The following is a 25,189-nucleotide window of genomic DNA, read 5'->3' on the forward strand; positions in this document are numbered from 1 at the left end:
CAGAAGCTGTTCAGTCAGTCCTCCGTTCTTCTTCAGGAGGATTGCTCTGAAATAGCAATTGATTTGGTGTGTCCATGGAGGAGGTGAGTTCAGGGTCTTCCTACATCGCCATCTTGGACCAGAAGTCTACCCTTTATTCCTTGAAACATCTCCACATTTCCCGTAAAGGGGGAAATGCTGGTTTAAAAATAATGAAGCTCTGCTCACTGTCTTGGAGACACTCACCTCAAATTTCCATTGTCAGGACTCTGTATAGTGACCTTGACAACCAGTGTGGGAGGAGAAGAAGAACCAAGAACCAGGTTTATGGTAGCACGGTGATGCTGGCCCTTGGACTCCATTAACAGTCTTTTCTTCTTTTTAATATACTCTTGGTTATATTTATATTTAGTACACTCTTGGTTATATTTAGTATACTCTTGGTTATATTATATCTATTTTACCTGTCTAGGATGTTCTTATACTTACTCTTATTAAAATGTTCTACCTTTTTGTTTGTTTCCCTGTAATATATCTGATTTGACTACTAACTTTTATCTCTTCTTCCCTTTACTTTATTACTATGCCATCTTCATCATCCTATTTGGTCTTCCTTTTTTTTAGGATTTTATTTATTCATTTGAGAGAGAGAGACAGAGAGAGCACAAGCAGGGGGAGAGGCAGAGGGAGAGGGAGAAGCAGACTCCCCGCTGAGCTGGAAGCCCAACGTGGGGCTCGATCCCAGGACCTGGATATCATGACCTGAGCAGAAGGCAGACGCTTAACCATCTGAGTCACCCAGGCACCCCCCCATTTGATCTTCTAATATGTTCTCTTTGACATTAATAGTAGGTTCATCTGAGTGATTCATATGTATATAAAGCTCAGGGCTTTATCCAGATTCTATTTATTGCTATACTTCTCATAGCAACCCCAGGAGGTAGGCATTGCCATCTTCACTCTGTAGATGGAGGAGAGCAAGGCTCATGGGGATGATGCTCAGGTGGAGCTCAGGCTCCACCTGAGATGACAGAAATAGTTGGCAGCAGAGCATGTTATGAACAGGTCAGCTTAGACCCTGCCATCACATACTACACTAAGCGTTCAACAATGCACTTCAAAAATTTACTTCAAAAAATTACTTTGACATTCCTTTTGAAAATGGGTAGCAAGAAACGTGAGCACAAGCAAAACAGTTGAGAGGAGACTTTGGCTCAAGGGCCAGAGGTCAACACCATGGGCTCATCCACCCAGCTCTGCCCCAACTCCTGGATCAGATTCCCCCATTCCTGCCACAGCTCTACTTTCCACATCTAAATGCTTTAAAGTGGACAACTGCATGCACTCTGGATAAAAATCTCTACCCTGTACCCATGATGAAACCTTTACCTCTGGTGACAGAGCCTCATCTGTTGGAATGATGTTGGTTTTTCATCAGTAATAAGCATCTTGATGGAAGCATCATCTTGATGAAAGAAATACATATTTGAAAAACTAGATCTCTGCTATATAAAACCTCAGATGTAGGAGAAAGCTAGCCAACAGAGCATGTACAAGAAGGAAGAAACAAAGAGAAGATGACGACCAGTGGGGCTTAAACATAACTCCTCAGGTTGAACCTTATTCTTCACCTCTTGTCAACACTCTCTGGAAGGAGAGACAGCAGAGGGTCCTTATCTAGGAAACCAGGATATTTGCTTGTTATACTATACTATCAACCTGGCAATGATGTCATAACCAACCAACAGTCTCGTCCCACATGCCAGAGCATCAGAGGGATTCTCTAGTGATGAGTCTAAAACGTGGAGCCAGAACTGAGTAATGTATAGAACTGCTGAATCACTATATTGTACAGCTGAAACTAATATAACACTGTGTGTTCATTATACCAGAATTATTAAAATAATGACTAAATACACTTAAACCATGGAGCCAGAAACAGTCTTTAGGATGGACGGGACTGTATCTGACACCATAGCCATTTCACAAGTTATTTCAGGCCCACACTAATTTTTTAAAGTAGTCTTTGACTACCTACCCGTCTATGTTTGTGTGTGCACAATCACTGTGAGAGCTACCAGCGCCCACCTGTGGCTGGGTGTACCAAAGCTCCACCAGAAATGCATTGAAGGCTCGCAGGGCTCTTTCGAAAAGATTGGAGAATAAATGCTACAGTGTAGTGGTCAAAGCCTGGGCTGGAAGCCAGAATGCCTAAGTCTGGGTTTAAAAACTGTGACCTTGGACAAATCACTTAACCTCTCTGTGCCAGAGTTTTCTCATCTGTCATAAAGACAGTAAATTAAATGGTGAGATGATAATGTGTGGCGTGCTACTGTTATTAATATTACTACTACTTAGGTAGGAAAGGTCAATAAGAACAACTGAAGAACGTTTATAATCAACGCATGGAATGGAAGAGGTTATCACTACAGACGCGTGAATCATTGCGCCGGTTGCCCACTGACCGCTGTAGGTATAAACTTTCCCATTCTGTCCACTATCACTGATCTGTTTAAAATCTGCTTTCTTCACCTCGCTCCCTTACTCAAAAACTTTTGCTAGCCCCCCGTTTCTGGGATGAGCCCAGAGCCCTTAGTCTCATTTTAAAAGCCTCTTTCCATCATTATCAGCAACAATAATACAAGTTGATCTACACTTTGTCCCTAGAAGGGGACCTCACCATCTTCCCTCCTTCTGCCTCTGTCCCTAATCCAGCACTGTGACTCCCTCAGTCATCCAAATTCCGGCATCCTTCAAGGCTCACTTCCCCCCATACCCTCCAGTGGTTCATCTTCCCAGGCTCCTTTCCCAGGAACCTAATGACAGGGTCAAAACTGGATATCTATTGTCCACTTTTGTGTTAATGTCAAAGCAGAGCATGTTCCCAACCAAGGAATATACTCTTTGGGGACAAAGATGGAGTCCTGTGCTTCTATGTAACAAAGCTTAACCAAGACATTCTGAACCCTCTTCTCGACTAGACTTCAACCTTGGTCTATAAAGACTTGAACAAACACCCACATAGTTTCCCTGAGCTCAAGGCCACAACCTGAGGCTGACCCCAGCCCCCCTTGAAGTGCCTTCCTGAGAAAGCAAGGCTGCCAAAAGGATGTCCTACTTATTCCAGCCAACACCTGAGGTGGGGCCCTTGTCTCCCAGTCTCTTTGGGAGGGCAGGAGCCTAACTTCAATAAGCTCCAGCTAGCAAACTCAGATGGGTTTCACAAGGAACAACCGCACTTCCCACTTCTTGTAGTTTTTCATGTCCCTGACTCTACTGAAGCTCTCCTAGCCCCCTCCCAAATCCCTCATTTTCTCTCTAAAAGGCCCAGTCACCTCTGTACAAACCAAAGTTGAGTTCAGTTGACACTGCATGCTTTTCCCTATTGTAATAGTTATTACCGATGAAAATCTGTCCTGACCACTTTAACCAGTCTGGCTTTGTTGACCTTTGACATCTGCATACCCTGCAGGCCGTAGCACAGGAGAAACAGTGACAGCCAGTGTGGGCAGGGCCTTTCCCATCCCCAGGATAGATGGGTATCCCACATGCACTGGCAGCGCTGAGGGGTGCCATTGCTAAGCCCGTTTTCCAGGTGAGGAACATGTGGCCTGAGAGGAGCCCACAGCCCTGTACTGACTGAGAAACCTGCCCAGGCACTTCAATGCTAAGCCTTGGTTTCTCGTCTACTAAACAGGCAGGGACAAGGACAGCAGGGAGGGTACAATGCAGTGATACAAGGGACTCTCTGTAGGCAGTAAGCCCTCAGCAGCACTTGCTCTGGGGAGACTTCACATTCCCCTGCCACATCCCACACCACCTGGAAACCCCCGCCGACTGGCTCCTCCCTCCCCCGCCAGCACTCAGGACCTCTGCTCAAAGAACCTAGAACACCCACTGCATTCCAAAACCCACTTCCCCACTTAACCTGCCAAAAGGGCAGTGTTAACAGAGGGGAGCTTTTCTCCATAAAGAGTCCTGAATGATACCTGTTTGAAAAAACAAAAAAGATTCTAAAAGAGAATAGCCAAGAAATCCATTTCAAACACTTTGCCAAAAACAAAACCCCACATTGATATTAATAGAGATAATTGTTGTAAATAATTCAATTCATTCATTATTATCAATGAAGATAATTCAATATCCTAGTCCTTTTAACTCAATTGAGACCCCTATCTTATAGAAAACTCCAAAATCAACTGTGTACCATGGGCTTTTATCTACGTAGGACGGATACAAAAATAATACTCCATGGATATAAAAGTCTGAAATAAAGGCTCAGAGAGGCCTAAGGCCGTATGCCTAATCATGAGCCCTCTGCAGCCTACTAACAAAGTTATCCATAATCATACCTCACTACTAATTCTTCCGGGAAAAAGAAGAAGAAAATATCCAAATTGTGGCGTTCTAAGGATTCTCTCCCTTCAGCTCTTACCAAAATGGATACAGTGGAACTTGTTCTGCCAAATGCATTCCTTGGGGTAATTGATAATTTATGATCTTGCATCAGCCTCAGTGCTAATGATAAAGTATGACATCAGCCTTGCAGAGTCTCAAATGGCATATGACGAAGTCCAGCCCCACAGAAACAAAACACCCCAGCTACGAAAAACAATTCATCCAGTAAAATGTTTCAATCCGAGCACTTCGAGGTGATGAGCACTGCCTGCCTCTGGGACAGGAGAGTGGCAACTCAATGTGAATCCATTCGGCACAGTACAGCCACGTGTCCAGCACCTCTGTGACCCACAGTGTTTCAGGGCTTATGCCTATGCCAGGCTATAATTCATCAACATAAATACAATGGGAACAATACCATTTTCTGGGTGAAAAGCAATATTCTTTTATATCTTCCATTCGGGAAGTGGCTTGGAGGAGGCAATGATGTGCTTGTTAATGTAATCAGTTACAGAATATTTTATTTTACTCTGTTTGGAGGAAACAAGAGGTCCATCCCATAAAGACTGATTGATTGTTCAGGTACCTAAATGTCTATCAGACTCTGACAAATGTATCAGATGAAAATGGTAGTAGAATCGAAAGCATGAGGAAATCAATAGCCTCTCAAGGACACATCACTTGGGGTGTGGGTGTCCTCAAACCCAGGGGAAGGCAAGGTAGAGGATGACAGGAATGGGATGGCTCTCCCTGGCTTCCTGGGAGGATATGCTCTTCTCATTTCCACTATGTCAATTAGCTGGGCTTTCAAGAACATCATGATGCCTGGAACCCACAGACCTTTCCCAGGGGACTGGCATGGTCTCTTGGTGACAGGGAGACCCTCGGATTGTTTCAACACTTCAGCATCCTGACCACTTTTCTGTATAATTACAATCCTAGAGGAAAATCCACAGGCTAGCTTCCCTCCAGGGTGGGAGATGCGCATTGTTTCCTTGCCAGCAAAGAAAGCATTGCGAATTCACAGATGGAAAGTTCACACTTAAGGACTGGAACGACAGCAGCAGCAGGGGCGAGCCACCTTTGCATTCAGAATATTGGCCCGGCCTCTCCTCTCCTGTCTGACGGTATTTTCCACATCCAGAGAGGATTTGCATTTCATTAGCTAGACTTAAACATGTACCGTTGAAAAAGTGATTCTGATGTTACTTGAAATGCCCTAAATAGTGTATTTCTTCAAGTCCGAGAGTGAGTGTGTGCCTGTGCTATAAGAAATCAGTGAATGAAGGAAAAAAACTCGCAGAGAATCTAATTTAGTGGTAGTCCTAAAGAAAGCAGTGTATTTGGATTAAACCAACCTTTTACCACGAACACTGTTTCAACTTGAGGTAGGAGAACCTAAAGCCAGTCTTTTTCTTCAGATGCGGGAAACAAAGCACCTTTTTCTTTCCAAGATCTCTTGTGACCTCTAGTGGTCTTCTTTAAGAAAATCAAATCCATCATTCCTCAACCACATATTCCATTTTAGAACTTGAAGATGGATTTTGGAACTGTTTAGGTTCTACTCCTTGGAAAATGTCATGATTTTTAAAATGACAGAGGATTTTAAGCCCTAAATGACTTCAAAGCATGTGCAAGGCCAGTAAGAGGCCCCTGCCGTTTATACCACCAGGATTTGATCCAAAAGTCTATCTTGGCACGCCGTCACTCCAGCTGGATTGTTAACCAGATTTTATTGGCTGGGTCACTTACCAAGACCCAAGAAGAGCAACAGTGAAGCTCCTAACTGCGCTATCCCTTCTTTTTGAATGCTTTAGGATTCTCGTAACTTAAGCCTCAGAACGTTCATTCCTATGAAATTGCTCAGAAGTCCAACTTAAGTGAATTTCAGAAAAGCATGAGGATGTCAAATGCTTAATAAAAGTAATTGCTTTAAAAGGTGAAAAGTTCGTGTTTAAAAACCACCAGTCTTATGTTTTAAAGCCCTAAATTGTCTTTCATCTATTTTACATAGCAATAATGTTGACACAATCTGGTTAACCTTTATTATCAGCAGAAAAGCAGCACTCTACTTTAGTCATTTTACAACACTGACTGACAGCACATAATCCTTTCCTGGCAAGTCCTCCCCCACACCCCCCGAAAGACTTGAAAAGGGTAGGTTTTCCCCAGGAAAGACTATTCCAACAGTTTTTCGGTCTGAGAACATCTCAAACCCACCACTGAGTACTAATCAAGCCCACTGTAAAGGAGTGTCCAGACACAGCTATGCTTTATTTCAAATATTACACAAAATATAGAACAATAACTTTAATAATTAGTGTCTAAGTGGAGGGGCAGATTACAGCACAATTTTCCATATGGGTAAATCAAAGAACTGGGACTGGGTATTACAGCGTTAATTCCCTGGTTCTGAACATGTTGCTAGGTAAACAGGGGAAGGATAATTACATCCTCAAACCCTTGTCTAGTCTAGTGTTTTAAGAACTGTGTTCTTCACTAATTATCAGTGCAAGTAACTATTGATGAGACAGATGTCAAAAAATCAATGTGGGGGAAATAAGAGAAAAGAAGCAGTCTAAGAGGATGCACAGCCATGCTCATCTGACCTTGTGAAAAATCTTTTTTTCTGCATCCTTAAGGAAGGGAAATGATCTACATACGTACATTTTCTGGCTACCTGAAATACTACACCTGCTAGTATCAAAACTCTGGACAGAGGGCTTCTTAAAATGTGTCATACTTCTCTACCTTCCAACAAGGAAACCACCAATTGTCATAATGTCACCATTCCCTCATGAATTCACTGAATTCACCATTCCCTCATGAATTCACAATATGCTAAATTGTCTCTTTATAAATGCCCCTACCTCCTTACAAAGTACCCACTGTCATCTCTTTGCCATCAGGACCATATTCCTCTCGTGGCTTGCTACTTGCAGATTTTCTGTAGGCTGAGCAAGCAGGATGTGTCGCCGTCAGAGGCTGAAGGAGCAAGACCTCAAGGTCAGGAATTGGGAAGATTTAGTTCAGGCCAGGACAGCCTTGTCCCCTTGAAGGTTGTAGTCCATAACTCTAAAGTTTTCAAGGGCAAAGGAGGAAAGGAATGAAGGCCTGAGAAGAGAAACTAACTCAAAACCATCAGTTTACCACATGCTTACTAGGAGCCAGCACTGGCCTGGGCACAGCCTATACCTTTTCTCGAGCAACCTACATCCTGAATGGCAAGTGGGGCATCAGTGAGTAGATTAGCAAAGACGTCGACGGCCTTACTAAAAAATGAAAAAAATGGGTCATTTTTAGATACGCTGCCTCTGTACATGTCAGTTTCAGTATTAGATTTATATATCATTTTCTATTACAATAATAGATTATATAGAATTATCTAATTCTATAGGATTATCTATTATAATAATAGATAATAATACAATAACGTCTTGCCAAATATCTATGCTGGAACTACTTGAGCTTTAAAATTCCTCAAGAAAATGACAATTGCCAAGATCCAAATTTGGTATACTGCCTACACACTTTAAGAAAATAAGGACCTTCTGGGTTGGTGAATGCATGGAGATTGAGGGAGAGTAGCCCACCCGGAGAGGGCATGGAAGCTCTGCTCCCTTTCTCCACACCTCGCCCTGTGCATCTCTCCCATTTGACTATTCCTGACTTATATCCTCTTAAAATAGACTGGTGACATAGTAAGTAAGAAAAAAAAAAGTCAAGAAAATACTCTCAGAAATGTGCCCCCCTCACCTGCTGTTCCTATCTACCCTCCCCCCTAAAATCATCTACTATGTACACATACATTTAATCATCCATCCAGATAATTTCTAAATTGGAAATTATTTTAAATGCAACTATTTTATTTCAGACAAAGCCCCTAAAACAGCACTCAAACCCACAAAATATTTAGATAAATGCAATTTAAAATAACAAGATATTGGCTTGACCTAACAGATTGGAAACAGTTTTAATAACTGAAAACATAACATCCAGCATTGGTGAAATGTAAGGAAACTAGACTCCATTGGTTAGAATATAAATTGTTATATTTTGGTTGAATAATTTGGTAGCATCTATTTTTAAATCTTAGTATTTAATGCACTCTTACCCAGAAATTCCACTTCTTGTACCTATATTACAGAAAAAAAAATAGCATGAGTACCTGAAGATATACATACAAGGCCGTAGTACTACTTGTTATAGGAAGAAAATGAGGACAAATTTCCATAAATAAGGCATAATTAAATGAATATTAGAGCCACATGTTGAAATACCATGCAGCCATTAAAAAAGAATAAAACTGATCTAGAAGGATGATGAACTGTTATATTAAATGAAAAATACAATTAACAGAACATATGATCATTACTATGTACAGACAAAAAGAGAGACAAAGAGAATACACATATACTTGCACATGTGTGTGTAGTTATATACTCACATAGAAGAATTCAACAAATAATTTTACTTTAAAAATTGTTCTAATTTGAAAATAGAATTCATTTTATTAAATGAACCCATCCTCCAAGCTAATTAGCAAATGGAAGAATAAAATGAGAGATTTTTAAATGAAGACAAAAGTTCAGCAATTATTAGACTACTTACAAGATCCTAAGCAATTTATGTAAATTTCTCCTAACATAATAAAGAAACTGCCTACTTGTGAATAGTTTTACAATAAAACTCCTTTAAAGACTGTAATTTCCTGATGGGCAGGAGGACCTATTTTCCTGTGCTGATACTAACAAGAGAAACTTCATAAATCAGGAAGGAAAATTTGAAAGGTGTGAGAGAATCAATTAAAAATGTTATTTAAAAAATATATTTCACTTACAGAATTCCTTTTCTTCAGAATGCATTTGGCTTGTATTAGCATTTGTATCGTGACCAAAGGGGTTTTATAAAGAGAATTATAATGTATTTGGCTATGAATAAAAAGAAAGTAAAAAAAAAATGGTTTTCTACAAGGAATTTTCTTCTCTCTTGTCCTAAACTAGGTGGATAATTTGTATCAATTTATTATAAAATATTGGTAATCTTGATAGTCTTTTTTTTAGACACAAGCTGTCTGGATCTTAGAATGCAAAGTGAATGCTCTACGTGGATAGTAAAAATGAAATCACTTTACATTGTTTGCATAACGTTCATCATCTGTCTTCTTCTCTTTGCTTCTTTGCTCTGGTCTCTGCTCCTTCATTACCAAACTTCTCTAAAGAGCAGTGGATATCCCCTTGCCTTCACTTTGTTACCTCTCATTTATTCAGCTCACTGCAATGTGATTTCCAAAACCCAACTCTGCCCTTCAAGGAGAGACAAGACCAGGGGGCTGGAGGTTGGGCACTGGTGACTAAGTGGCTGGAGGTAGGGCACTGGTGACCAAGTGCCCACTGTTGGCACAGAGGAGCCAAAGGGATGAGCTTGAGAGAAAACTGAGGTCCAGGTCCTGGGAAGACAGAGTTCAGAGCCACGAGGACAAGAGAAAAAGAAGAGAAGCAAATCAGGATGGGTCAGGGTCAGGGCTGGAGACTGGGGGAGAGGCAGGCAGCCACCCTGCCTCTCACCCAAAGTTCACTCAACTTTGCCTTAATAGATAGAGAATTCTCCAAGTTATTATCATTTTTTTCTTAAATGAGTTTTGGTAGATTGTGTTTTTCAAGGAATTGGCCCATTTCATCTAAATTGTTGAATTTACAGAGCCCTTATCCTTTTATGTCTGTAAGATCTATAGTGGTATCACCTCTTTCATTTCTGATACTGGTAATCTGTCTTCTCTTTTTCCTTGGTCAGTTTGGCTAGAAGTTCAATTTTATTCAACTCTTCTGCATCTTTTTAAATTTCTCAGTCCAAAGGCCTCTTCTTTACACTCAAATTATTTGATTTCCCTGCATCATTTGCCAGACTTATGAGTCTGACTTCTATAAGACTCCTCTCCCTCTCTTCTAGTTTATTATCATTAACAGCTCATTTTCACCTTTCAAAATTCTGCCCTAGGCCTCTACTTTTTCACTTTAAAATCTCCTCCTCAATTGGACAATCTCCTTTATTTTCATGACCTCCTCACTCATGAGAGGACCCGTGTTCCCACCTCCCAGCTATCCATCTAATGCTATTATTTCTACTCTCAGCTCATGAACCCACCATCCCCACCCCCATACTTGAAAACCCGAGTCACCATTAACTCGTTCTCATCCTTCAGCTTCTCCATCTAGCTGGCAACCAAACTGCACTTTCCCCCTTAAACATTTCCTTGCATTCATGCACCCCCCACCCCCAACTGGATTTCTTTGACTTGTCAGTGCCTGAATTCCAGCTAGGATCGTTTCTGGGCCAGACTGTTCTGTGCTCCTCCCTTATAAGCCACTAACCACACGAAAGTCAGTTATGTTTCACACCCAGCCCATATCATGCCTTTCTTCATCAGTGCTCGCTGCTGGCTCCAGGATAAAGCCTTCTCATTATAATTCTTCCTCTCCACACCGTGAAAAGCAGCCACGCTTGCCTACTGCCTCCTAACAGACATTCCAAGTGCTTTCCTGCCTCCACAGCTTTGCCGAGTCTGTCCCTCTGACTAAACGCTGGCTCATCCTTTCTGACCGGATTCAGAGGCTACCTTCTCTGTGAAGCCTTATTTTAAATTTTTTTAAAATTGAGACATAGTAACATATAGTAAAATGCACAGGTATTAAGTTGGGTGAGTTTTGGCAACTGCATGTCCCCTAATCAATACACAGAGCACTGCCATTGCCCCAGAATTCCAGTGTGTTCCTCCCAGCTGTAGTCTTCCCTCCACCAGAGGCAACCACTCATCTGCTCTCTATCTGTACAGATTGGCCATTTGCACATCACACAAGAGGAGTCAGTAGTATATGGTCTTTGTTTCTATGTCTGCCTTCTTTCACTCAGCATGAACTGAGATTGATCGGCCCTACTGTGTCTATAAGAAGCTCATTGCATTTCACTGCTGAGAAGTATCCACTGCATGGATGCACCACAGTCTGTAAATGTAAACATTTACTTGTTGATGGATATTTAGATTTGGGGATGCAGGTGGGCACAGAGGTTCTGTATGAAGCTGTCTTCCTCTTTCTCTGTCCTTTCCTTTTCTAAGCCACCCAGCATTATAGTTTACTGTAGCTGGGTCTGTCTTCCCTATTTAACTTAATATTTTTTAAAGGTTTTATTTATTTATTCGAGAGAGAGAAATAGCAAGAGAGAGCACGAACAGGGGGTGGGGAGAGGGAGAAGCAGACTCCCCGCTGAGCAGGGAGCCTGATGTGGGGCTCGATCCCAGGACCCTGGGATCATGACCTGAGCTGAAGGCAGATACCTAATCAACTGAGCCACCCAGGTGCCCCTATTTAACTTAATATTAATAATATTTCATTTCCTTGGGCACTTACATGTGACTGGAAGTGTGCTAAGTACCTGTACTAACTACTTAGTACATCCATCAGCTTATCCAATCATTGCAACAATCCCATGCAGTAGACAATGCCCTGATACCCACTGACAGTGATAAAACTGAGGCCTGAAGAGGCCAAGTTTCTTTTTTAAGTTAACCCATTGGGTGAGTAGTTGAATCAAGATCAGAATCTAGATCTCATGCCATTATTGCAAATTCTTTTTTTTTTTTTTTTAAGATTTTTATTGACTTATTTGTCAGAGAGAGTGCACACAAGCAGAGGGAGTGGCAGGCAGAAGGAGAAGCAGGCTCCCCACAGAGCAGGGAGCCTGATGCGGGACTCGATTCTAGGTCCCTGGGATCATGACCTGAGCCGAAGGCAGACGCTTAACCAACTGAGCCACCCAGGCGTCCCTCATTATTGCATATTCTTAACAATTATGCCATAATACTACAGGACTGATAAATAGTAGGCTCTCACTTTTTAAAAATTTAAATTTAATACTTTCTAAAGAAATACAGCATTCATGACAACAGTTGACCCAAGAAGACACAATTTATTCTTCACTGATAAAACCATGCAACCACCCTTGTAAAATGATTTTATACGCACTTTTATTCCAAAATCCCTTTTATTTTGCTCACAACTTTGTAAGTCAGAAATCTGGGAGGACTCAGTTGGGTCAGTCCTTGCTTGGGGTCTCTCCTGTGGCTGCAGTCACATGTCAGCTGGGCTCCAGACATATGGGGGCTCTCCTTGGCTGGACATCCACAATGGCTCATTCACACGGCTGGCAGTCTATGCTAACTGTCAGTGGGAGCCATGCTGGGGCTGTCGACCCCAGGGCCAACATGTGGCCTCTCCAGCACAATGGTCTCCTAAGATCGTAGGATAGCTTGCAGGATGTAAGATGGTGTTGCAGCCATTTTTGAAAAGAGAATCTGCCAGAGCCATCTTCTTAAGGCTGCTGAACTTTGGGTCATGTCATTGGGCCCATTGACGGTAAAGACCTTCAACTTCCAAAACTCCTCTTTGGGGTCAATGTCAGAAAATAGGTGGGCTTTATTGGGAAAACTAAACAGGCGGATTTATTTTTACATTTATTTGAAAGTTATTTCACCCACTGTGGGGCCAAGGATTGCGTGTTTTCAGAAACCCAATTAAGTAGTAAATGTACAACTTTGTTGGCCACATAGCACCACATGAGTCTCATCAGATATTTAGTCCTGTAAATTATGTCAGCAAGGGGAACTGAAAACATCTCCAAATAAAGTTACTTACGGACATTAAAAAATAATTTAATCCAAGCTATAAACACTCACAGTAAGAACTGGCAATTTCGCGGCTCTTTGTAAGGTAAGTGTCCCGGTAAACCTGAGGTCGGAAAAGGCACTGCTCCAGGCTTACCTGGCGTTGCGGACGTGCAGCTGGGGGTAATGGTTGTGCCTGTGACATATATGCACGGCAAAGTCCTCGTCATACGTCAGACTTGGAATGTTCCCCACTTGCTCAAACACAGTTATGAGAGTCGAGCCTAAATCACGGAGACATTTCTTTGTCATTTTTACCAAGGAATAACTTTTGTACTACAGAACAAAATGTAACTTCCGTTCTAAGTTGTATTTTAATTGTTATGATCAAATAGGCACGTGATACGTTTAGGACCTGGAGACCATTCTCATTCCCATTCCCCAAAGTGCCATTTTAAGCGTGAGTTTCCTATGTTGGCGACTGGGGACAGGAGGTGGTTGCGTAGACCTTACCTAGGCTCATGTAGGATGGCACTATGAGGAATATGAAGTGCAGTTCTGGCACTGCCTTAAACACGGTCCTGGCAAGGGGAAGAGAGGGCGGGACAGGTGTTAATAGCAAAGAAATCCCATTAGCTGGCACTGCGTGAGACACATGCCTTCACTAAAAACATCAGATGTTCATAAACCCACTTGGGCTCCTCTGCTCCCTGCCTGCAAAGGCAAGAACATCTTCAAGGCAATTTCTTTTCCTTCTCTACATTTCCTTAAATTCCAACCGGCCTCTTTTCTGTCTGTTCCATGGAGGTAGAGAGAAGAAAGAGTGTCATATTCACATGGCACTCCAGATTTCTGCTGACATTAACCTTTGACCCGGCATCTGGATGGTCTGGTGTGACATTACAAAGTGACTTGAAAGCTGAGGCCACCACCCCCAAATGTCTGTGCAGGCTGGCAGAGACACAGCACCATCACCTGGTAGCCTGACTGATCAAATTTCGACACTCCAGATTATTCAGGATGCTTCTGCAGTCTGTCAGGTTAATAAACATTTCTAAAGATAAGATTGAGGAAAACTATTTTTAGAAACATGCGAACTTATGATGCTTTACTCTTCCTCCCCAAATCCATTTTTTTTAAACGACTGCACTACCTGTTTGCCTCAATGATGGTAGTGAAACATGTGTTGACTCAAAGAAACAGATTGTTTTCTTTCAGAAATATCACTGCTGTTCAACATAGAGGCTTTAATACAGCCCTAAGTTACAAACAAAACACCTCAAAGAATTTCGTGTCCTTTGAAAATATTTTCAAACTAGGCACATAGTCTCTTTCGTGTCATTTTGGCATTAACATGTCTTGTCTACGGTGCTGCTGGCCAGCCCCCTGACATCGCTGTCTGCAAGACCCCAGCCACTCACCGAATAATCTCTCTGCAGCAGCCGACGGAATACTCATCCACGGCCACAAAGAGGTGCAGGAACAACGTGTTCAGAGGCTGCACAAGAAAGCAGAACGTGATTAAAGGCTGAGGCAGCATTCGGGCCATGTCAGAGCAGGGTGGGAGGTGGGGGGGAGGATTTGGGGGGTGGCCATAGGCTCAGAGCTGCCCGGTTTGGGGGGTGATATTTCATGTCTGTAGTGATGAGACACCCAGGCAGCATTTGAGCTATCTTACTGACTCCATTTGCTGCCTTCTGTCCTCCGAGCTTAGAATTATTCCAGGAAACAGGGATTGTAAATGAGTCCAATGCATCCAGCCCTTCTTCCTGCCCTCACGAATGGGGCTAGGGGCAGGGAAGTGCCTGCAGGGGAGTGAAATCGATTATTAACTCAGTAGTCTTGTCCTCGGGGGTGTCTATGCCAAGTGAAAGACAATCACCCATTCCCCAGGGCTCTTGAGTCAGCAGCTGCTGTTCTATTCAAGTGACACAAGAGAAAGATTCTCTTATGAATTTGAAGGATGGAAGGCAGATGCCACGTTATGAATCCAATAGCTTGTTTTGTTCAACATTCCCAGAGTCAGAATCAAATATTACTCCTGGGAGCCAGAAAACCTGAGAGCTGGAAACTCAAAGTAGCAAGATTGGAACAGGACTTTAGGTTAAATCTTTCCAGTTTTTAAAGAGCTTTGTCTCCTAACTTCTGAAGACATTTTAAGTGGTCTCAAAATTGAGCAGTTATTTTGTACATCCACACATTGGTCTGCCTAACTCAGTACCCCAGTGTTTATGGGCAAATCTTCAAATTCCAGAGATAATGCAAACGTGAGGTGGTTAACCAGTGAGGGTGGTGCTTGCACCTAGAAATCAGGACAACAGGAGTGCTTTCTGTGTTTCTTGTCTTCTGAGCAATTTTATAGACGGCTTTGGGTTACCACCTACACATCCATGTGCCTTGATCTCCCCTCCTGTTGGATAGTGCATGCCTTAGAAATACTCAGAAGGGGTGTTTATCAGACATAAAATGGCAAGAGAAGAATCATGAGTTTGGTTCAGGAGCTTGAAAACTCCCAAAAGGCAAACAATACAAACCCTACAGTCCAGATAGCAATAGCCACAGCACCACTGTGAGCACTTTCCATGTGTTACCTGCTGATCCCACAACCACCTTACTTAGCATCTGCTGTACATTCTCATCAGGACTAGTCTTAGGAGTACACAGATTATTATTTGGCTGATTTATCTTCCAAATTCTCTCTTCCATCAAAAATACTACAATTCAAAGTTTATTCTTTAGCTTTAAGATAAAAAGCATTACTTCAGTTGCAAATACCCCTGGGATAAGTAATACATTAAGCCTTAAGGCTTTATACCAATGCTGCCAATAACAAAATAACTTGAGCCACAAATACAAGCAGGATATGTAATTTTCTAGTAGACATAAAAAAAGAATAAAGATAAACACATAAAATTAATTTTCAATATATTTTATTTAACCTAACATACTTAAATATCATTTTGACAAGTAAAATAAAAATTGTGAGATATTTTACACTCTTTTTTCCTACTAAATATTTGAAATTCAGTGTATATTTTACACTTAACAGCACATCGTAATTCAGACTAGCACATGTCAAGTACTCAATAGCTACATATAGCTGATGGCCACCATACTGGATAGCTGAGCTCTATACTGCCAAAGGAGTTTAAAAGTAGTTCAAAGAGAAACAATCTTAAGAGAACAAGCAAAGAAACAAAAGGGGAATGAATTTATGAATAAGGGTGTTAATTTATGATGTTTGATAAGGTAATATCATGACCCTAATACAAACATCAAATAAGCGCATGTCAGAGATTTATTCAACCCATCAATTAAGGAGGCAATCAGTGGGATGATAAAAACAATTTGCTGCACTTGAGGAGCTGGCTACTTTAGGTATTTTAATGAGGGAATGTTAGAATAAGATTGCTAGGCTAGATACAAAATAGTTAATGGCCTACAAGGCCATAAACCATAAATTCTGAGGTGATCTCTTCCACCAGACAGAAATTATTTACATCTCCAATGGACAAAAATCAAAGTTAATCACTGTTCCTGTAGAACTGTACAATAGCCTGGTCAATAGAAAATCAATCAGAGATACAAGCATTGGACTGAAAGCATCTTTTTGTCCTATTTCCAAGTTTGAGATAATTTTTCTGAAAATGTAACTGGGTGTATAGAGTAGCGAGGAAAAGGAGAAGCAAAGGACAAGGGGAAGACATTACTTAGTTGAATAAATGCTAGATGATGTGTTGGGGTGCACATGGGCATGTATGTGTGTGCACATACACGTGTATATGGGGAGGTGAACTCACTCATTCACGCAATTGGCATTCCCTAGGGCTCTGGGGACACACTCTTGAATTCCACTGACAGGCAAGCATGCAACCCACAATCATGGCCTCTAGCTCTCCACAGAACTGGGGCCATATGCAGGCCTGGCTCTAGCAGGCTGAGGGCAGAGAAAGCTCAGACTCAGCACCAGCTACCAAGTCAGGTTGCCAACAGGTTGTAATGTGCCCACATTTGATGAAGACATCAAATGAGCCAGAGTCCACAAGGGCACCTTGAAAATTACAGAATGCAACAGGAATCTGAGGCTCTATTATCACTGTTATGGGAGCAAAGGTATAAAGGCAGGTGCCCTCCCAACATATCAAAGACTTCAGACACTGAGCCTAAGTGTCCATTGATGGATGGATAAAGAAGATGTGGTATACATACATACACACACACACACACACACACGCACATATATACACATACAATGGAATACTACTCGGCCATAAAAAATGAGATCTTGCCATTTTTGACAAGATAGATGGACCTAGAAGGTATTACGCTAAGTGAAATAAGTCAGGCAGAGAAAGGCTAATACCAAATGATTTCACTCATATGTAGAATCTAAAACACAAACGAACAAACAAACAAAAAAAGCCAGAAACAGACCCATAAATACAGAGAACAAACTGGTGGTTGCTAGAAGGCGGGGGGATAGGCAAAATGAGTGAAAGTCATGAGTGAAAGTGGGAAGTGCAGTTCCAGTTATGGACTGAATAAGTCACGGGGATGAAAGGTACAGCATAGGGAATCTAGTCAATGGTATTGCATTGTATAGTGACAGGTGGTAGCTACACTTGGGGTGAGCATAGCATAACATATAGAGCTGTCCAATCACTGTTGTACACCTCAAACTAACGTAACATTGTGTGTCAACTATACGTCAATAAAAAAAAGACTTTGGGCACTGATGCTGGGGACACAGTGTGAAGACCTGAGAAGCACACATCTGGGCTCCCGCTAGTCCTCCCAGTAGAGGTGACCAAGGCCTTGCCACCAGCTGACTGATCTGGCTATTACCTTCCTTTCTGCATCCTCTCTGGCCTCTTGCTCTTAGACTCACCTTTCTTCCTCGCTAGCTAACTTTGTTTCTAACTGTCATGATGTCACTTTCTGTCGTGAGTTTGGAACTGCTCAGTCTCAAAACTGGAAAGACATATGTGCAAACACAGGGCTTCCCTTCAAAATTAAGGCTGTTCTAATATGAACTGTGTGTAATTGCTTACTGTGCATGGGATTTCACTGTCAAGCTCCCGGAACACAGATACCCAGTTGTCCTGATTGGAGACATTCCAGTTGGGATAGTCCACGAAGGTAGCCTGGGCCATGATCGCCTCCTTGTCATTGCAGAGGGTAACAGCAAGGTTTGCCTTTTCCCTGCAGAAATGATTAAAACCGCACACATGACTAAGATTACCAAAAGGGAGATGATGAGGTGTATTTTTTTTTCCCCTCCTTCAGCTACTGAAGCCTAGCAACCACTGCATAAGGTATGAAACCTTTGGAAGAGGTGGGAAAAATGTGGCAGCAACTTTGAGAGCACATCTTTCAGGACATCTGGGGCTACCAACTAAATTTTTATTGAAAATCACATTTTGGGGGTGCCTGGGTGGCTCAGTCAGTTAAGCGTCTGCCTTCGGCTCAAGTCATGATCCCGGGGTCCTGGGATCGAGCCCCGCATCGGGCTCCCTGCTCAGCAGGAAGCCTGCTTCTCCCTCTCCCACTCCCCCTGCTTGTGTTCCTGCTCTTGCTATCTCTCTGTCAAATAAATAAATAATCTTTTTTTAAAAAATGAAAATTACATTTTGTTAGAAAGGTGTTATATTTACATGAAGTGTCCAATACCCTTCCCTTGGAGATTGGCTGGGGAAATTGTTTGACTGTCATTTTCCCTATACTTTCCATGTTGTCAATTCCACTGTGTTGGCCTAAACATGTAAAGTTAGAGTGGCCAACTGTCCCTGTTTACCTGAGACTGAGAAGGTCCCCAGGACATGGGACCATTAGGGCTACAGGTCCTGAGCAAGCTGGGATGAGTTGGTCACCTATGCAAAGCAGTGAAGCTGAGAGTTTAGCCCCACCACCTCTGTCAGCTATCTTAACCAATTTCTCCAAACTCTGAGCCCAATTCCCTGGGCTGATGGATTTTTACGGGATATGAGTATCTATCACCTGATCCAGCGGCAGAAGTGGAGACCCTGAGGGGTCTGGCTTAAGCCAAGGCAACCCAGCAAGTTAAAAAAGACAACGGTGGAGAAGCAGGTCTTCCAACTCTTATTCTGGTGGCTGTCCCAAAGGGACATCCTGATGGTCCTTCCCAACCGCTCCCCTGGCATGACAGCAAGAGCTCTGGAGAACCATTTGTATAGAAATTGAGATGCCGTTTTCACTTTTTCAGCTGAGTGGAATCTACTGGTATCTTAAGTTGGAGGAAAAAAGATTTAAATGTTCCTTCAAAAAACAAAGGCATAAGTTACCCACATTCCTTAGTAAGGGGCCCAAGAGGATAGCATGTAACTGAAGGAGGAGAAAAGATAATGGAGAGCATAGAGAGAAAGTTCCATTTGCTTTCCACTTACATTTTCATCATAAAACAAATTGTGACTGCAATCAAAAACATAAAGTACTCACAAGAAGAGAAAAAATTATTGGAAAAATCATCCTTCATACCACTTCCCATAGGTAACCAAACAGTGCCAATATTTTGGTGTCTATCTCACCAGACTCATCTCTTTTTTGAGAATAATTATACAATGAAATGTACTTTGTGTGTTTTTAAAAATGGAATCACATAACCCATACTGTTTGTAGTCTGCTTTCTTTCCACTTGACAGCATACCATTTTACTAGAGTCATTCACCAAAGAGCAATCTCTCACACACATGCACTTCCTGTACTTCATTTTTTCTTCTTCCAATCGGTTCACTTTTGGCTTAGATGATTTCAATAGGAAATTTGCAACAACATCATAAATGGAAAACTGGTATCCCTTGCTATAAACAGAAGATTAACCATAAAAATCAAGGTACACATTTAGAACAAAACTTGTTCTTGGGTGTATCAAGACAAATCACCTTGGGTACCAGCAGAGGTACAGGCATCTTTGGGAAACACTGTGCTAGGCATGCTGATCTCAGCACCTACAGCCACTGTCCCCCTTCATAGGAGGTCCACTCTTCAGCCATGGGGGACTTCCTCTGGGTGCACCTGCTGCAAAGGCCCTGCCCTAGCACTGGCTATCATGGAAAGAAGATAGCAGACTGCCCTCGGGTCCCAAGAATACACTATCTGCACATTAGCTCATTAGCAAAAGGATGCAGTCCCCCAATCTCTCCATTCTGATTCACTGAAGCTCTGCCCCTCTTCCCACTCCAGCTCCCTCCAGCTCCTGATCCTCTGGGCTCCTCTGCCCCAGGTTCCCAGAGCCATGACCTACTGCTTCACAGTGACAGTCCTCACTCTAATTCAGATGAGAAAATGCCCAGGGCACAGGACCTGGCAATGATGGTGTTGATGGTGGAGGAGGAAGTGGGCAAGAGCTGGGACAAGGCAGCTGCCTTCCCCTCAGGGAAACAAGGGAAATGTGTTCCTGGAATCCCAATTTGAACTTGAAACACATTTATCCATGGGAACCTAGGGTGGCGGTTGGGTTCCATAGTACAATTAGCACAGTACTATACCACACAGACATTATAGATTAAATAGGCTTTTGTGGGTTGGCCTGGGAAGCCAGCCATGAATAACCCGTGGTTTCAATGGGAAAATGCACGTCAATTTCCAAATGGCTGAGGGCAAGAAAGTAACTTTTGTAGCATTATCCTTTTGTATGTATAATTTCCACTTCTTATTACCTCTTAACATTAGCCCTCTATGGGACAGATAAAAAATCACTGTAGGAAAAAAGAAGGGAGAGGAGGAAAAAGGTAGGGGAAGAGGCTTGTTTTTAAAAGTTGTATTTAGAATTCTTCTTTGGAATAAGCCAAATCAGAAAAATACACATATACACACATGTATATATTTCACACAAAATAAGTTAAAGCTCAAGAATATTATCTAGCAAGCAAAATCAGAGTTCTTTTCATTAAAGTAATGTCTCATTTGTTCACTTGGTTTAGCGAATTTTCCAAGTTCAGCCAAAACTCATTTTATTTAACTACACTTGATGGAAATTTTGGGTGAAACAGTATCCCCATTTTCTGCCTTATTAAGCAGCACGAATGGCACAGATCTGGGTGTTCCCAGAGCCTGTCACGGTTTTCTCTCCCCTCCCGGCTCCCTGCACTGTGACACGTGCACTTGATGTGGCCGATTACTTTGGCCCTGTCCCCACTCATCTGCTATGCCCAATCTGCTCATTTTCTCCCCTACCATTTAACAGGGTTTTTAGGTGAAGTCAGTTGTATTCATTCCTATATCTATGACTGAGCCGGGAGGTAATATAATGAAATGCAGTAACACCAGGAAAGAAACCACTGTTTTAGAAATGCTTGTAAAATGGGTCTCTGAGCTTTGCGTTTGGCCTGGCAAGGGGATGGGAGTTACCTAACAGGAAAAATGAAAGGCTGCATGGGCCAGGCATACACTGATGAAAATGTAAATTTACTTTTACTTCTGAAGATATGCTGGTTTCTGAGGCAGGTCACAACCTTTTTAGTTATTAGGATCCCATTTTAACATTAAAAAAAACTTTCACTCACTCCTACATGGCATAAATTATGCTTTTCATATCTGCTAATTCAGAAAATACATAAACACATGAGATCTGTGGATTCAAGGTACCCTGACAGCCACTCCAAGGCCCAGCAGTGTTGTGTGAAGCTCACCTTCAGAAACAACTGGCTGTCAAGAACTTTCAGGTAATTAGTATGTGACTGTGTATAGGATTTGAGAAAACAGATTTGTGGGAAGGTTTTTGAAAAAAATCTGTAGAAAGGCCCCAGTTGTAACCCCACCTCCATCCGCCATGCCATGCTCTGAAGACCTCTAAAAGGATGGGCCCTTGACAACTGATCACATGGATCACTGGGGATCACATGGACAGCCCAACCACATTCCCTCCTGCTCAGGCCAACTGTGACACACGTCACCCCAGGAGGGGCAAGTCACAAGTGCACATCTGCTACCAAGCTGGGGGTTTATAATTTCTTTGCATGCAGAAATTTATTCACATAGTAAAGATTCAAGACTCATTAAGGTGTATAGTGGCCCCCTGCCACTTGCTTTTCCATTTCAGAGGCAATCATGCCTCCCTTTGTACCATGTTCTGCGGCTTATTGATTTCTTTTAACAACATATATGGAAGAGAATTCCATCGTACTCAAAAAGCAGTGCCTCATCCTGTTCTACGGCTGCGTGGTTGCTGAGAAAGGAAGGGAAGGAGAATAACAGAAAAGCCTGCCTCTTTCTGACCCTAGTCCCTGCTCCCTTATAGGCAAAACCACAGGGAAGGGGAAAACTAGCTATGAGCACCTCCTAGGAGCTAGGCACTGCCCCGTATTTAACAACTATTCTCACCATCCCACTCATCCTGTAAATTAGGTATAACTGTCCATTTCACAGATGAAGATGCTAGGGCTTAGGCAGGTTATGCAAAATCACATGGCTAGTAGTGGATTTATTCATTAATGCAACAAACATTTCTTGAATACATACCAAGTGCTAAGCTTTTTTCTAGGCTCTGGGCACAGAGTGGGAAACAGGGAAAAATCCCTCCCCTCATGGAGCTGACGTTCTAGTGAATGGAGACAGGCCAATTTTCAAAAACAAAAACAAAAAACACCAAAAACTAAAATGCGCAGAATGTCAGGTGGGGACAAGTGTTGTGAAGAACAATAGGGGGAAGAGGATGCACAGGTGCACTTCCAGGAGAAGGCAGCATTTGAGGTGCAATGGAAATGCCTCTGTAACTGTAGGATGAGGCACACATATGCCTGGAGTGCTCCAGGAAAAATAAAGGAACTCAGTGGAGCTCAAGGGAGGTGAGGTCAGAAGGGAAAAGGGTGGGCTTCACTCCAGATCATGGCAAGCACATGGCAGACCAGAGGAGGGTTTTGAGCAGAGCACGACAGGATCTGGTTGGTGTGAACAGTGTTGTTCTGGATATTATGTTAAAAATAATTTGCTGGGGCTGGGTCAGGGGAGAGGGAGTGTTGGGCAAGGGCTGACGCCAAGGTGGAAGAAGAGACCAGAGAGGGGCTGTTGAAATACTCGAGTGTGAATGCTGGTGCCTTGTACCTCATCTCAGCAGGAGAAGTGAGGTGGAAAGAAGAGGCCAGGTTCTGGATGTATTCTGAAGGTAGAGCTGACAGCTTTGCTGGTGTGGGAGGTAAGAGCAAGAGTGAAGGTGACACCAAGGTTTTTGGTCCAAGCAAGTGAAAGTTTGGAGCTGCTGGGGTTACCGAAATGGGGAAAGTATGGACAGAGTAGTTTGGAGGCAGGTGATGATCTTGCTGGGTGTGAAGTACCTACTAGGTATCCAAGGGGTGACATCCATCAGGAAGCTGGATAAATGAATTTGGAATCTAGGAGACTCCGTCAACAATGTTAGCTGTTTTTCACTTTTAAATCATAAATTCACCCAGAATTGGCTTTTTTTTTCTTTCTTTTCTTTCTTTCTTTCTTTTTTTTTGTTTGTTTGTATGACAGGAAGTTGATCTTTACATTTATTCTCTTCTCTACATAGGCAACAAATTGTGCCAGCACCATTTATTGAATGGTACATCCTTTCCCCACTGGCTTGGTCATCAGGTTTTCATATATGTGTGGGTCTCTTTCTGGGATCTCTAATTCCTTGGCCATTACCATACTGTCCTGATTACTACACCTATAATGAGTCTTTAGTTGGGCAAATCTCCCCACCTTATTTTTCTTCTTTCAAATTGCTCTGGCCCTTTGCTCTCCCATATAAACCCATACCCATATTGTCAACTTCAACAAATAATCCTATTAGGATTTTGATTGGAGGAGAATTGACTTCTTTACGTTATTAAATATTCCTATCCAAGTATGTGGTATACCTCTTCCTTGATAGAATAGGTCTTCCTTGATGTCTTTCAATAGAAATTAATAATTTACCCATAATAGGCTTGGATGTGTGGTTTCTGGGAAGGAAGGGGAATACCTTTTAATCCTACCCCCCTCTTGAATAATACTTTAAGAGTACTTTCTTTTTTTTTCTTTTTAAGATTTTTTATTTATTTATTTGACAGAGACACAGCAAGAGAGGGAACACAAGCAGGGGGAGTGGGAGAGGGAGAAGCAGGCTTCCCACTGAGGAGGGAGCCCGATGCGGGGCTCGATCCCAGGACCCAGGGATCATGACCTGAGTCAAAGGCAGCCGCTTAACAACTGAGCCACCCAGGCGCCCCAAGAGTACTTTCATTCTAATCATGCACCTGCCAATTTATCTGCTATTTTTGTTCTGTATTTTACCTAAGTTATTATTTATACCTTATAACTTACTATTTACATTTAGTGTCTATATTAGATTAGTCATTATCATCACTGCTTTATGTAAGTTTGGATTTTTTTCTTAGACTTACCAACATATTTGCACATATATTTGTTTACTTTCTTGTATCTTTGTCTTTCCAGCTGAGATATTCTTCTTTCTGCAGAGTATATTCTGAGGAATTCCCTTTATTCAGGGTTCATTGATAAACTAACCCAGTTTTTGTTGGCCTGAAAATGCATTCATTTTCCTCTAGGTATTGAAAACCCATTTCCCTGGGTATACAATTTTAGTTTGGTGTTATTTTCTCTCCAATACTGAAGATATTCTACTATCTCTGGCTATCATGGTTGCTAGTGAGAAATCATTATTAGTCTAATCTTCAGTTGTTTGCAGGCAATTTGTCTTTTCTCTCTGACAATTTTTCAGATCTTCTCTCTAGCTCTGGCATTTTGCTCTTTCATTATGATGTGCTTAGCTGTGGGTTTCTCTGTGCATTTATCCTATTTGGGTTTCACTGAGTTTTCCAGATCTAAGCATTGGTGCTTTTCAACAATCCTGGAAAGTTGTCAGCCATAATCTCTTCAAATATTGCCTCTTTTACTTCCCATTGTCTCGTTTTAGAAATCTGATTAGATCCAACTGTAACTGTTAACTGTTCCATTCTTACTTTTTTGCCTTTGTCTCTTTGTGCTGAATTCTAGATAATTCATTGGTATCAGTCTTCCAGTTTGCTACTTGCTACTTCTATCTTCAACTGTGTCTGTTATGATGTTTAATTCATCCAATGAGCCTTTTCATTTTAACTATATTTTCATTTCTGGATGGTTTATTTGACTTTTTTTCAAATCTCACTATTAATTTTTATGGGTCTATTT

The 25,189-nt window shown here is 42.0% G+C and overlaps 1 protein-coding gene across 1 annotated transcript in view; it reads right to left on the reverse strand.

Annotated features, from left to right (window-relative positions):
• The window catches only part of CFAP61 (cilia and flagella associated protein 61), a 291,248-nt gene that overhangs the window by 256,024 nt on the left and 10,035 nt on the right, over positions 1-25,189 (reverse strand). The window contains exons 4-7 of the mRNA XM_078056863.1: positions 18,088-18,238; positions 14,458-14,534; positions 13,550-13,617; positions 13,194-13,320 (exon numbers count right to left, since the gene is read on the reverse strand). Coding sequence (XP_077912989.1) covers positions 13,194-13,320; positions 13,550-13,617; positions 14,458-14,534; positions 18,088-18,238 — 423 coding nt within the window. The remainder of the gene's footprint in view (positions 1-13,193; positions 13,321-13,549; positions 13,618-14,457; positions 14,535-18,087; positions 18,239-25,189) is intronic.

This window comes from Halichoerus grypus, chromosome 10 (assembly GCF_964656455.1).
Source record: "Halichoerus grypus chromosome 10, mHalGry1.hap1.1, whole genome shotgun sequence".
NCBI classification, from domain to species: domain Eukaryota; kingdom Metazoa; phylum Chordata; class Mammalia; order Carnivora; family Phocidae; genus Halichoerus; species Halichoerus grypus.